A 14888-nucleotide genomic window follows, 5' to 3' on the forward strand; every position below is an offset into this window, starting at 1 on the left:
GGAAGGGAAATGTCTGAATCAATGCTTTCACTTAATTTTAAAAAAAGAAGAAGAAGAAGAAGCCAGTATAAGAAAGAAGCCAAGCCGTATCGAGCTTCACAGGATTAAAATCTGACAAATAAGACGCACATTAAAATGGACAAGCTGCAAAGAGTTCTTCCAAGACCAACTATATAAAATGTTAGAGTGAAACATATTAAAATTGCCATTAAATATCCATAAGGACTTTTCTTTTAAATGCCAACATTTTCATTTACCTAAGAGCTGGAAGCGATCTGAAGCATTCATATGGTGGTAAGCGTTCAACACAGAGACACCCTGGTGAGCTTAGCACATTTCCAACCACTCTCAACCTAAGTCTGCTCATCTGTAAAATGGAGATAATATCTACTTGTGGGGTTTATATAATTTAGAAACCAGTTATGAAGCATTTACTATGTGCAAAAGTCTGAGTAGTAATAAGCACATTATCTAATTATTGTATTTAATGTTCACAACCATTCGTTCTGCTTCTTTGTGTCATTCACCTCTTTAATAACTGGAGATAATGGTTGTGTGTATGTGCAGGTATCAGCACAGGGACTGACACTCATAACGTGCTAAAGAACAAAAGAAAAGGCAGTTACTACCATACAAAGAACATCCCATGGCCACTTTTAGAACTACATGGAGGGAACGAAAGGATTCCGAGATATAGACTGCAATTATGAGTTACCTTTGCTAATAAATGACTGATACTCAGGGCTTATCATTGCTGTTGGATGACCAAAAGAAGCAAGATTCAATTTACATCTTTTCTTTAATGTGTGTGTGTGTGTGTGTGTGTGTGTGTGTATTTATATATATGTATATGTTTTTTGCTTGTTTCTTTGTTTTCTATTTCAGAGAGGAAGGGAGAGGGAAAGAGTGAGAGAAACATCAATGATGAGAGAGAATCATTGATCTGCTACCTCCTGCACGCCCCCTACTGGGGATCCAGCCCGCAACCTGGGCATGTGCCCTTGACTGGAATTGAACCCGGGACCCTTCAGTCCGCAGGCCGATGTTCTATCCACTGAGCCCAAACCAGCTAGGGCTACATCTTTTCTTAAACGTGCTGGCCCTACTCATCATGGTGACTTAGCCTCACTCACTGCCTACTTCAAAAAAAGTACAGAAACTCACTCTACCAGTAAAGTGTATTTCTTAAAACCTGTGCCCAAACAGACCATGACATACAGGAGGAATACACTGGAAATAATCTGAAGAACACTTTAAGACCACCCTTATTCATTCACTCACACTGTCCCCAAAAGTTCTGTTTTATTATCTTCATTCCTGTTTCAGAGAAGTCATAGAATCTTAAGGTTAGGAGGTACTTTGGAGGTCATCCAAGAGGTCACAGCTTCTTTTCCAAAGGAACTCACACTGAATTCCCCCAGTGGGGAGGCACGTGGAGTGGTTCTAGGGTGAGACTGCTTGTTTCCTCCCTGACCACCTCATCACAGGGTGATTGGGATGAGTAAATGGGATAATGTATGCAAAGAATTCACGAAGCTGCCTGCCACAAAGCAGGTGCTCAGTGAACAGGAGCCAGACTTGTTTGGAAGTGAACCCCAAGCCACTGCTGCAAAACAGCTGATGCCATTGTTTGGGAACTCTAATCACTAAAGTTTTTCTTTACCTTCAGCTAGTATTGCAGCTTCCACACGCTGCCCTCTACACGGATACAGAATTGAACCCCTCAACTCCAAGCCAACCTTCCCAAGGGACCGATGACAGTTGTCCTGTTCTCCATTCATCTTTTTTTCCTGCCGAAATGTCCCCTGGTCCTCAAGTGGACCACCATGCTCTTTCCTCAGCCATATCCTGACTTGTCCATCTTCCTCAAAGCGTGTACCCAGACTCAAAGGCCAGACCCTGTATTGTATTATTATTTGCAGCAGAAGACCTGTTCTGAATATATTATTATATCGTGTATCATCTATCTAATGTATTATTAAAGGTTTGAGTGGCTTTGGGGGCAACCGCATTGTGACATGATTCATACTAAGCTCTGAGTCTACCAAAAGCCAGAAGTCCTGTTCATGCATGCTCCTACTGAACCATGTCTCCGCTAAGTGAGGTCTAGGGGATGCAATGGTGGTTTAATAGTCATCTTGTCATATTAAAAATACTATTTTGGATCATAACTCTGTCATCAGCCCTCAGCTACACCTTCTCAGCCCAGCTCATACTGCAGCCCTTGCTGTGGCCACTGGCTTCCAGCAGGTATAACCTGACAGCATCCTGCCTCGGTTGTCCCACGTCTCTCTAGCTTTCTGCCTTCCACAGTGCGGGACACAGTGGAAAGGCTCAGCCTTGCAAACCTGCAAGTGCAGGGCCTGAGCATCCTGGGAAACCCTTGGCCAAGGTGAGAGGGAGCCTGTGGATAAATGCCACCTCGCTTGTCCCTCACCACAGTCCACAGGCTCCTTCCTCCCGTTTCTCTCCTCCCTGCCCCCTTCCTATCCCCTGGGGTCAGTGCCCAAGGTAAACTACCTGCATGTCAGGCCGCGCCTCAGACTCTGATTTCTTGGAGAGTCCAGGCTAAGTCACACATCAATATGAATGATGATGTCGAACACGTGAGCCCCGAGCAAAGCACCAAAGACCTTCCTCAGGGCTGACAGTCACCAAAGCCGGGCCTGTCAGTCACCAAAACCACTCTAATGCCATGGAACACCATGGAACTAGACTCTCCTGCAGCCCCCATGTCTCCATTTTACTCATCAGGAAATAGGGGATGCCTACCTGAATTTCCGTGGTCTGCCCACAAACAGAAGCCTCTCTGTGCATGCTGTCGCCCTTCCTTCCCACATCAACAAAGAAGTGACATTCGTTCTCCATGAACCATCCTTCCTATTCTTAGGAAAACCCGGCTTCTTCCTATTTCCTTGTCCAAATACTAGCAAATGCAGTTTTAAAGACTCTTCTGGTATCTTACCCAGGACGGTGTTAACCTCTCGGGTCCCTACTAGGTACAGACCTACTTTCCCCTCCTTTTTTCTTTTTCATACTGAGACAATGTTCTCTCTGGAGGCTTCAGGGGGCGCCCCTGTTCCTTTGACTTTTCAGAAATTCAGAAGTGGATCAGCACTGTCATTCTAGTCACACATGTAAGTCACATCGCTGGTGCCTGCACTCACACAGATCAGCGTGTACAGGCAAAGTCAATGCTCTCTGTGTATCTGAGCTGCACACACAAGCACTGGCATTCCACTGGAAGATGGATACGCCGCTTCAGAAATTCCGATGATTGTGCCTATGGGAGTGTGCTGGGGAAGTAGGAAGAGATCTCTCCCATCCGGCCTCTGGAATGAACATTCCTGCTCTTTCCAGCTCAACTTTACAGTCCATAGCATCAGCAAAAAGTAAAATAAAATAAAAATAAATTTTCCTGGAGCCTGATTTTCCGTGGGAGGCTGACCATTAGAATGCCTGGAAATTCCAGCAGGGACAGGTCCAAAAAGCTTGGGGAAATGCTGCAACAGGAGCCAGCTCTGCCTTCCTCCAACCCAGACTCCGTTCAGGCTAGGAGAAGCTGTGAGAGACAGTTTGAATGTCTCTGGGCCTGAGGAAACCACAGACTTAGGCCAGAGATTTTCAAACTGCTCTCCCTGGAGTTAGGGTTGGGAGGTGGACATGGGGTGGGGGTGAGGGGCGGCTACCATCCACTTCCTATAAGCTTTCAGGTGAGTTTTCATTTGCAAACAAAAATCTTCTGATATGCTTTCATAAAACTTGAAAGGTGGTGCACCAATGACCTCCAGATTACCTTCCTCCCTAGTAGTCTATGATCTTTCTACTCAAAGTGTGGTCCACAGACGGCACAGCACCACCTGGGAGCTTATTACCAATGCAGGCGCTCAGGCCTCCCCCACCCAGACCTCCTCTATATGAGTTGTAGGTTAAGCAAGATCCCCAAGTGATTACATATACAGTAAATGTTGAGAACTAGTCTAAAACACTTTTATCTTGCCCTGTGTTTTAGATGTTCCTGGTTGACACTAGTTCTAATACAAAAGTATTTTACTGTGAGGAGTCAAGAGGACTATTACTAAGTCTCCTAATTTTATGGATACTTAAGAGGACTCAAAATATTGGGTAAGCAAAAATTTTTGTGTTCCTACCTTTAAATATTAGAAATCAGAGGAGTGTTTAAATGTTTCCTTCTTCCATTCAAGAAATCACTCCTTATGGACAACATGCATCATGCTCCCCTCACTCTAACATACTCAAACTCATCCTTCAGAGGTCCAGGAAACCTGCCCCTAACACGGTCCATGCACCAAGCCCCCTATATGTGTGGTTTCCTTAGTGAAACTCATTTTAAAAGTGCTAAAAAGGCAAGAACTTGCAATTCATAAAGCACCATTTCAAATGACACACTCAAGTTTACTTCTCCCATGCATTACTTCTTGAACTACCCAACCCATCCTGTTCTCTCCCTTCCCCTCACTCCAGTATTGTTCTCTCATCAAAACCATAGCATTTAGCAACTACTTATGGTCGAATCTCTCTCTCTCTCTCGTTCTCTCTCTCTCTCTCTCTCTCAGACAGACACACACACACACACACGGGGTAGGGGTGGGGGCGGTTTGTTTTACCTCCACAGCTCGAGTGCAAGCTCCTTGAGAAGAATCATTGCACCAGCTTCACCTATGGACACAGTACCCAGCTCTCTGCTGATGTACATGGCGAATATGAACTTGGTCCCACAGTTTCGTACTACATACTCTGAGCCAGGTACAATTTAATGGTATGTATTATCTACTGTGTAAAAGAAACCACTGAATCATTTGACTGATTTTTTCCCTAGTAAACCAAGACAAGGAGCAGTGTATTAAAATATTGATACACAGAGTGGGAACAAAACCCTAGAACTAGCTTATGAGTCCCAAGGAGTGACATGTTCTGCACCAGGCTAGTTCCTCAGAACTCCAAGCTGGCTCTTGGGCTACAACCTTCAGAATAAAGCCCAAGACATGCTGAGAGAGAAAGCTTGACTCCTGTTCTGAAAATTCTGCTTTGTTTGGGAGATTCCTGCCTCGGGCAGTTTCCTTGGAAGCAAAAAATAGCTCAGAGGAGACATCTAATTCTGCATCTTAATCTACATGAATTGGATGAACTCAGTAAGGCCTTGGAATGATTACAAGGGATGGAAAGAAAGGAATGAGCGAAAAACTTAAAGTAGTAATTATATTTTTAAAACAAAAAAGATTTATATGAGCACCACACCTTTCCTAGGAAATGAGTTACACAAGGTACTTTGCTCATGGATGAAAACCTCCCAATTTCTCCAGATCAAGAAGGAGAAATATTTTCTCTTCTCTCGTGTTGCCAATTCTCTTTAGAATTGCACTTCTACAGGATATGCTTTGGAGTTTTCAGTTATTTCTCAGCCCTTCCGACTCTCATTTCACCCTCATTTGTTTGTTTAAACATAAATAAACCAATCTGACTGCTGTTAAGTTTGTCTGCCGTTTACTTGCTTTGATGGGACCTGCTTATAACACACTCAGTTGCTGAAGCCCTTGAACACACAAGCTAAACAATCAAATCCAAGTTATTTGCAACAAAGAGTATGGATGTGTTTGACCAACCCAAAGAAAATTACCTCGCCCTAAGTAAAAAGTGTTTCAGGTACAAAGTCCCAATATATTTCATTCAACAAAATAATTTCCTCTTTTCACTTTCACCAACTGAAGGGGAAAAAAATGTTGACAGGTAATTTAGGAAAACTGGGTCAATGCTACATTTTTTTAGAACCCAACATGATAGAGAACAGCAAAGCTACAATGCAGAAGGTGGAGCAAAGTAAGTTCATACCTTTTCAGGGTTCAAGCCCCCCCCCCCACATCTCTCTTTGCTAATCTTTAAAGAAAAAGATCTCCTACCATTTAAGCAAACATTTTAATATAAATTCTGGATTCATCAAAGGCAATGTTAAACCTGGGGAATAGAATAGGTCATCATTTGATGATTAATAAGTAACTTCTGGACAATAACACCATTTGATTAGCTCCATTTTACAGATGACAAAATGGAGGCTCAGAAATTGACTCCTGTAGATATAAATAAATGGCCACCTGGACAATTATTTTCTTTTCCTCTCCATCTCAATCCTTTCTTCTTCCCCCATACATCAATGCTGAGAGTAACAAAGCTACCCTGAGCTCATGATGCCACCAGGTGGCCAAAATGGAACCTGTCTGACCCAAATTGCCTTACTTTTTCCATTTTTGCCTCTCAGAAGATCAAGCATATACAGGCATTCTCTTTCCCCAGAGTGTACACACATATACACACACACTTCATCTTTAAACTCCTTTCCAAAAAGTTTTCTTGGGTTTTCTATCATCTCTGCAGGGTTAAATCCAAATACCTTAGCTGACGAAGTCCTGCATACCCATAGCTTCTGTTATAACTTCTGCCTCTTCGAGCTCGTTCTACACTCTTTCTAGGTACCCTAAACTCACCATTTCCTGCACACAACTGGGCCTTTTCATAAAGCAGTATTTTTATAAATATGATCCTTTCTGCTTATAAAACACCTTCATGACTGTTCTCTATAATCCTTTTTACATATTGAACCAACTCCTACTCACCCTTCAAAACTCAACTCAAACATATGTCTTCTTCAGTGAAGTCTTCCTTGACTCTGCCAGGCAATTAGCTTCTAGGTTCACAGTGGGTGTGTAGAACCACTGCCCCCGCCCATATCTATGCTTGAGCACCCATGATATTGTGTACCAGACACTGGACTATATAGTAAGTTACCTTTGTATTCCCACTTCATAACACAGAGCCAGGAAAATAGTTAGAAAATGCATGTGGAATGAGTAAGTCAAAGGAAGCACTACAAACAACATCTTACCCAGCATCATTAGGAAAATCTCTATTCTTCTGCTTTCCTTTTATTCCTTTGTGATTTAAAAATGCAACTCAGGGTATGGCATACTTACACTATGAAAATTAAAAACCATAAAAATTATAGAGTCAACATCTTCACCCTCTAATGAGAGTAAATACGCCCACAAGTCCTTTGTAATTTTCAAGCACCACCATTTCAGATAATACTTTCTCCTGTATTTACTTGTAAGTAAAGCGACCATCTTTTTGCCCCTTACTTACTGCAAACGTATGCAATATCTCCACAAAACATACACTGTTTTGTGAGTTAATAAGTCGCTGTGGATTCACTTACAAATCTCCATTTATTACATCATTTCCATTGGAAAATATATTTCAAATCCAAATGATAAAAGTCAGAAATAAACAATGCCACACAACCGATTTTTTTCTTTGGGAAATGGCAGGTAACGCCTGTGGGTTCCATTTTTGCCATTTTTAAGTATTGAATGAAATATCAGCTCCAGAAACAGTCATCTACAAACTGAGACTGGCTAGAAGTCTCAATGTTAACCTGGGCTGGTGGCTGAAGGGTATTTATCTAAGAGCATGAGGCTTCTGGAAACAAACCTCTACTTAAAGAGCTGATCGTGACACTCATAAATCCACAGGAATGGACTCAACCTTTTTTTTTAAGTCTCAGATGGCCATGAATCTGAGGCAAAGACTGAACCAGTGAAGCACTAGATTCTCAATAAATGCTAAATTTAAGAGAATGAAAAGTTAATATCAAAATACATCCCGCAGATTTCAAATAAACTAGGTTCAATGTGAAAGGCTCTATTTAAAGTCAGTCCTGGAGAAAACAGAGCCAAGTTCATACTATTACTTACCTATTACTATTTTTTTTAATTATCCTGCAATCAAGCCCCAGATATGAATTTGATCCACATTCACCACATTTTAAAATCTCTCATCACCAGAAGAAATATGTGTGCTTGTTGAATTGATGATTACAACATAAAATAATACATGATGATTTTGGTATAGGACACCTCAGCCAGCCAATGAATGAGTCATTTATACACAAGCCTAGTTTTCTGAATGGCTAAGAGCTTTACAGAATGAAACAGCTCGGGAGGTCAATTATCTTGAGTGTCAATATTTCCAAAGTTTATGACCTTCTATTTTCTTCCCTTCTCAAAGAGCGCATTTAAAAATGTATCCCTTTGGTAGTTCACTCTCATTAATGGTAAACAGCAATTACTGATTTATGTTATTATAGAGTAATGCCCGCAGGGTCCTACTCTAACATTCCCAAAACTTTCCGGGCTTTTGCCCTGAAAATTTTTGTCTCTTCCCTGGTTGTCAAGTTGTCAGGGATCACTTTTCACTCCTGGTTACAGCAGCTGCTTACCTCGTTCTCAATGTGCTAACCATAATATTCAATGGATTATTATTCAAAAAATTTTAATGTTAGGATTGTTGTCTAAAATAAGAGTAATTATGTTCCCAGACAGGGTCTGAACTATTCTCCCGGACATGATGCCATCTATTCTGGTTGCTGAGTGGGCATTTTTGCCCCTTTCCTCGTTCTTGGCGAGGTTCCAATGTCGGTAAGAGAGCAGCACTCCACACTCAGGTATGTATAACACATCTTGATGCTCTTTGTGGTCCCCACGCTGCAGAAGTAGAGCAAACCATCACACGACCTCACTAATGATTTATGTGCTGGCCACACAACATAACAAGTACAAAGGTTTCCAAGGAAGCAAACTGCCCAGGTTGAAAGGTTAATCCGAAACTGGAAAATGGTCCCTATCTTACATAACAGGTCTAGAGGCTGTAGGTCTATAGCACTTAGCAGCATGAACAGGTAGGTGTCTTACACAAATAAGTATGGGGGAAATTTTTTGAGGGGAAAAAAACCACTAAATGACATACTGATTCACAGAAGGTCAACATTTTCTTGGCTTATTAAATTACAAGATTGTTAAAGTAAGCAACTTCTTTTTAATACCATATGTTTTAAATACCTCCCTTTCTAAACCGCTGCTCTATTGGGAAAAGTCTTCTTTACTCAGAAGGAAAAAATGTTGCTCTAACATGTGAGTAACCGAAAGATTAATTATCATTTTTAAACAGTCCCTACAAGCACTGGAGTCAAGCATTCAACAGAAATGACTGTACATCAATCCTGTGCATTCCACCAGACGCTAAAGTTTATATAACCTTGTTTGTCAACCCGAGAAAGCAAACTCAAGCAGGTGAACCAGGCTACCCTGTCACATTAAGGATGGGAATAAAGACAGTGGACATCACTTAACCTAGTTATGCTCCCACACCCTTATGAAGGAGGCTGGCCTTTTAGCTATTTATAAATGTGGGGCTGAGCAAAGGGACCCTGCCACCACCACCCTGTGCCTAACGTGGCGGGCTGTTGGGCTCCAGCGAATCCCAGGAGGCCTGTGGGATCCCCTTCAGTTTGCCCCCCATCCTTGGCAACAAGAGATCCTCGGGGTGCAGTCCTGTCTGCTCAGGAAAGGGACTGTGAGGACTTCCAGTGGTCACTTCCAGCCTGTGATTCTATATATGGAAACATCCCATCCTGGTGTTTGCAGCATCATGAGCACCACACCAGGGAGGAGAAGTAAGGTGGAGGCCAGCTCCCCTCTTGCTGCCCCGACACACTCATTTCCGTGTCTCCCAGGCCCTGCTGTCCTGGACTGGACCTTGTCATCAAATGGCAGCCCAGACCTCTGCTGAGGCGGGCAGGCTAGCGGCCCTAACATGGAACAGCTGGAAGAGGACCCTGCATTCTTTTCTCTGCATAAACACTGGGGGCTCTGTTCACCCTCCTGCTGCAGCATGAACTAAAGAATTTCCCCTATCCAAAATTATAAGCAACAGACCTTTTCCCCATCCCCCATCCTCACCACCACCACCCCCCCCACACACACACACCCCAGGATATCATTTCATTCTGTCAGCACCCATGCTAGCAAACAGCAAATCGCTGGACCCTTCGTGTACATTCACTTTCTATGCTAGTTGAGGTGCCTGTAAAATACTAGCAGGGTAATACGAAGCAATTCTGTTCTATTCAGTAAAGTTTCCTAAGAAAAAACAGCAAGAACTCTGATTCATGCCTGCTGTCAGGCATCTACAAGATGCATATCCATATGGATATCGTCAGCATAGAGGAGCAGACCCAAATAGCATATGAACTGCAAGTATTATTTTAATAGTCTGTAGCATCACCTACATATTATTCAGAAGACGGAGCTCTAAAACTGTACTCCCCGTGGGGGAAAATTAATAACAGCATTAGATTTTCATGGATTGCTCATACAGCCTAGTCAAAGCTTGGCTCCCGAAGGGCAGGGGTCCCGGGCTGTCTCCTGTGTTGCTGAAACCCAGAGAGCCACGTTGCCCAAACCAAGAAGAAAAAAAGCCCAGAAAATCCAGACTCTACGTGACCTGACTTACTTATTTCCCAGGAAACTGCATGAGGGAAAAATCAATCATTCATGCTACCGTGACTACCACACAGAATGGACTGAAGGAGTTGACCGTGGCCACCAACCCAAAGCGGCCAGCGGAGGTGAGTGGGCGGCAGGGGCGGGGACGCGGAAGAGGTGGAGAGGCCAAGGGCCCGGGGGACAGCGCGGTCCGTGTCCCCGCGGAACCGCGGCCGGGGGCGGGGCCTGGGCCCGAGGCTGGGAAGGGGGCGGTGGGGGCGACGGGCGGGACGCGGGCGGCCCCGCACTTACCCGGGCTGTTGGCCTCGCCCTCCAGGACGTGCAGCTCCGCGCAGTCGGCCAGCGAGTGCTCCAGGCAGAGCTGGAGGAAGCGGGCCTGGGTCTGGCTCACGCGCTTGAGCAGCGACAGCAGCGCAACAGTCTGCTCACACTCGTTCCAGCCCTTAAACCAACCCGCCAGCACCCCGACCTGGTCGCGAAACATCATGGTTAGGGGGCAGCTCTCTGTCTACGAAGCCCCTCGGAGCCCCAGCCCGGCCCGCCCGCCCCAAAGTTTGGCGGAGCCGCAGCCCCGCGGCCGCCGGAGGCGCGTTCCGGTTCCAAGGTGGCTCTGGCGCTCGGACGCTGCAGGTACTGCCTCGGCGGCTGCCTTTCTCGTCTGGTTTCAGTTACGTTCCGGTGGTTCTGGCTGATTTCCCCAGAGATGATGACAGACAGTAGCACGGAAATGTTTCTTTTTGTAAAAAAAATATAACGATTTAAAAAAAAATCCCCACAAGGCACACAAACTGAATGAAGAATGCTCTCTTCCCTCCCCCTTCTCACGGCTTCTGGATGGTGATTTCCGGCGTCCCGGGGTCTCTTTCCCGCTGGGCGGCAGCTCGGACCCTTTACACCCGCATTCCCGAGCGGCGATCACCACTGGAAGGAGAGAAAGGGCTGCAGTGAGACCTCGGCCGGGGAGGGAGCACGCCTGGGAAACGAGTACATCAGGGGGTGGGGACGGGGGGGCGCCCCGCCAGGGGTTCGGTCCCCCCAAATCCGGCTGCCCCTTCCGCACCCGGATGCGGGAGACGAGCTATTCCCGCTCTGGAAAGAGCAAGAAGCCTCCTTCCCAGGTGCGGGAGGAGACCCCACGGCTTCCTGTTGCTGCCGCTGCGAACGGCTGGTGCTCCCCACACACCCCACCCGGGGTGGCCTCGGGGCTGGTGCGAACGCCAGCACCAGCAACAGATTTTCCTCGCGCAGAAAACTTGCAATGCGGCTGCGAGGGGCGCGGGGGTGGGGGCTAATGCAAAGCAGAGGCGGAGGCAGCCGCAGCCCGAGTTCCTTCCTCCTCCTCCTCCTCCTCCTCCTCCCAAAGAAGCAGCCGAGCGGCTGCAGCTCCATCTACAGCAACAGCCAGCATCTCCACCGCCAGGCGCCCCTCTGGATTTAGGCCGTGAGCAGCCAAGGCAGCAGCTCGAGACAAAAATAAACTCTCCCCACCCAAAGCTCCTAGCCCAGCGGGCGGAGGCGCAGCCGGAGCCCGGCTCCCCCGCGCCTCGCCGCTCCAGCCCACAGGGAGGTCTCCGGGGCCTGCGGTGCCCAGAGCGATCAGATGTGTGCGTGCCTGTGTGCGTGTGTAAGTGTGTGCACGCGCGTGTGTGCTTTAGGCATCCTGCTCCGCCGCCTCCTACGGGCGGGTCTGTCCGGCCCAGCGCCTGGTCCGCGCGTCCCGGGCGGCACGGCCCCGAGCGCACGCCGAGCGTGGAGACCGCGCGGGTCCACAGCACTTCTTACCCGGCGGGCAGGGCGGCTCCGAGGCCCCGGCACACGCCGCCCCCCGTCCTCCCCCCCCCCCCCCAGGCCAGGACCTCAAAGAAAGTTCGGCTTCTGGGGCTCCCCCGGCCTCTCACTGTCCGGGTGGCCGCCGCCGGCAAAGGGGGGAGCCCAGCGGCTCAGCCCTCGAAGAGGCGGCTCTCTCCCAGCATCCCGCTTCCCGGGCCCCAGAACTTATCTAGCGGAGAGGGACGTCCCTGGGGAAGGGGACCCAGTGGCCCGCGGGTCCCCTAAGGGGGCGGAAGGAAAGGGGCGCTCACCTTGACGCGGCTCATCCCGGCGGCTCGGGGCCCCGCGCGCGGATCCGGGCCCGCGGCGGCTGTCAGCGGGGTTGGGGGCGCCCGGAGCCCGGGCTGCGGGCCATGCCGTCGGGGCGGGCGGCGCTGGGAGAGTGCGGCGCTGCGAGTCCGGGCCGCTGCCGCCACCGCTGCCTCCAGTGTCGGCTCGCGGAGGACTGAGCCGCCCAAGCCGAAGCTCCCCACATGCTACTGATTAACATACACCATTACATCATGGGCTTGGCAGGGAGCGCCCGCGGGGGGAGAGGAACCCGGGCGGCGGCGGCGGCAGGCAGGGGGAGTCGGGGGAGGATCCCGGACCCGGCCCGCCGCGGGGCGGGGGGCGGGGGGAGCGGCGGGGGGGGAGCGGATTCCTAAGTGGGGACCAGGAAAGGGGAGGGGAGCGCAGTGGGAGGAGCCAGATGGCGCGGAGGGGTCGAGTTGGGAGAACCGCCGCGCGGACGGAAGAAGTTTGGGGAAGGGGAGGGGAACGAATGAATTCCTCCCCGCGGCCGCCTGCGGGTTCTGGGTTCCGGGGGCTGGGGCGCTGGAGTCGCCTGAGCGCGGGTAGGGGGCGGTGCTGCCACCGGCTGCTCGTCCTGGGGAATGTGGTTCGCCTACCCTAGTGACCCCTCGGCCTGCCTGGGGCCCCGGGTGGCAGAGCGGCTGGGTCCGCAGGCGGTGGAGACCTGAGGCCACTGCGGCTGGGGGCGTGGACGGGTTCGGGGGTCGCAGACGCGAAGGGCGGAGGAGGCCGAGGGGCGGTACGCAGAGCTGGACGTGCCCGGGCGCCAGGCTCGGTGGGTCCCTAGTTGGAGGAGCGCAAAGAACGCCTGGTCCGATCACCCCTCGCCGGGTCGGGCTTTGGAGGACCTTTGCTCCTGTCGGCAGCCCCGCGTCCGGCCCCGCGCCCCTCTCGGGCCTCACTCTTCCCTGGGGAAGCGGCCAGCCTGGGAGCTATGCCTGGGGCGCGGGCTGCGGCTGCGGGCCTGGAGCGGAGGCCAGCGTCGCCCTGAGCGGCTGGGAGGAGGGCGACGCCACCTGTCAGCGCGTCGGAGTCGCCGGGCTGGGCATCCTCACCTGGACCTGGCGATTGTGCGAGGCCGAGGCCCTGGTGGCGCGGAAGAGGGGAGGAGCAGCACGAGATGGCTCCTCTCGAAGGCAGAGAATTGTTTAAAAATACCCTAAAACCTACCTTCTAATATTAGTTGAATATTCTCAGATGGAGTGGGTGAGAAAATTCGGACTATCTCCTTATTTCCAGTGAAAACACTGAGCTCTTGAACATAGCAACGTTGTTTATGGAAAAGTACTTCTGAGAAACCAGTGCAACGCATGCTTCCAACGCAGCCTTCCCTATTCTTTCTAATACAGTATTTTTTTTAAGATAAAGTGTCTGAGATATGATTCCACTAATGAACACATCCGTCTTTCAACTCCGACATATATCCGTGGACTTTCAATCCTTTCTTCCTCAAACCTAGTTTTGACATTTAATTCATGTCAGACGTGTGACAGCACCTAACCATCTGTTGGGGTACTGAGAGGTCTTGTACAGTTGCAAAAATGTAGGTGTTACCATTAAAATAGGGTGTGCGGGTAATTTTTAAAGTTCATTATTGACCACCTAGGAAAGACATCTTCATAGTTTAATGAATAGTTTGCCCTACAAACAAGAATTCTAGAGTCTATGTATTATTTTACCATTATAGAGGCAGAAAAACATGACATGTTTTCTTCAAGATATTACTATCAATTAGCCAGTCTTTAGAAGTAACTTCTATCAGGAAATGGGGAGGAGGGTTACAGCACTGTCTCCCTCCGCATACACCTTGCTATTGAATGTAGCCAAAGTATAAATTTCCACACCTGGGGCCTTTGCAAACCTCCAAGAGTGATTTTTTTTTAAGACAGTGAAAGAAATGTAAGTTCTATTAACTTGTTTACTGTCACCTGCAGTTTACTGAACAAATAGTAAAACAAAAACAAATGCAACAAACCTTGAGGCAAATCTTCAAGCATTCTACTTACGCTGAAGAAAGAAAATACTGCCACCTACTGGGAAAATGTAGTCCGTACAGAAGCCTTTGACCTAGGAAAAGATCTTGGTTTAGCTTTAGCTCAATGTTTAGCTATTTCTAAAAAATATTTTTTTATTGATTTCAGAGAGGAAGGGAGAGGGAGAGAGAGATAGAAACATCAATGATGAGAGAGAATCATTGATTGGATGCCTCCTGCGTGCCCCCCACTGGGGATGGAGCCCGAAATCCAGGCATGTGCCCTGACCAAGAATGGAACTGTGACCTCTTGGCTCATATGTTGATGCCCAACCACTGAGCCACACCAGCCAAGCTTTCAATTATTTTTGAGAAATACAATTATGAGGCTGACATGAGTTACCAGTCCTCTTTGTTTGTGTGTTCATAATAATGGT

General features: G+C 48.1%; 1 protein-coding gene across 4 annotated transcripts in view; it reads right to left on the reverse strand.

Moving 5' to 3' along the window:
• SAMD4A (sterile alpha motif domain containing 4A) overlaps positions 1 to 12703 on the reverse strand; it is a 208134-nt gene extending 195431 nt beyond the window's left edge. The window contains exons 1-3 of one of the 4 annotated variants that reach the window (XM_070419414.1): positions 12437 to 12703; positions 11181 to 11276; positions 10647 to 11088 (exon numbers count right to left, since the gene is read on the reverse strand). In XM_070419414.1, the coding sequence (XP_070275515.1) occupies positions 10647 to 10842 (196 nt within the window). In that variant the 5' untranslated portion in view covers positions 10843 to 11088; positions 11181 to 11276; positions 12437 to 12703. Of the gene's footprint in view, positions 1 to 10646; positions 11277 to 11415; positions 11457 to 12436 lie in introns of those variants that run through there. The other 3 variants (XM_070419402.1, XM_070419420.1, XM_070419408.1) reach the window with 3 other exon arrangements.
• Between the last annotated feature and the right edge of the window lie 2185 nt (positions 12704 to 14888).

The sequence above is a fragment of the Myotis yumanensis genome, unplaced genomic scaffold (assembly GCF_028538775.1).
Source record: "Myotis yumanensis isolate MYYU_CA2020_CCGP unplaced genomic scaffold, mMyoYum1.0.hap1 SCAF_1, whole genome shotgun sequence".
Lineage (NCBI taxonomy): Eukaryota > Metazoa > Chordata > Mammalia > Chiroptera > Vespertilionidae > Myotis > Myotis yumanensis.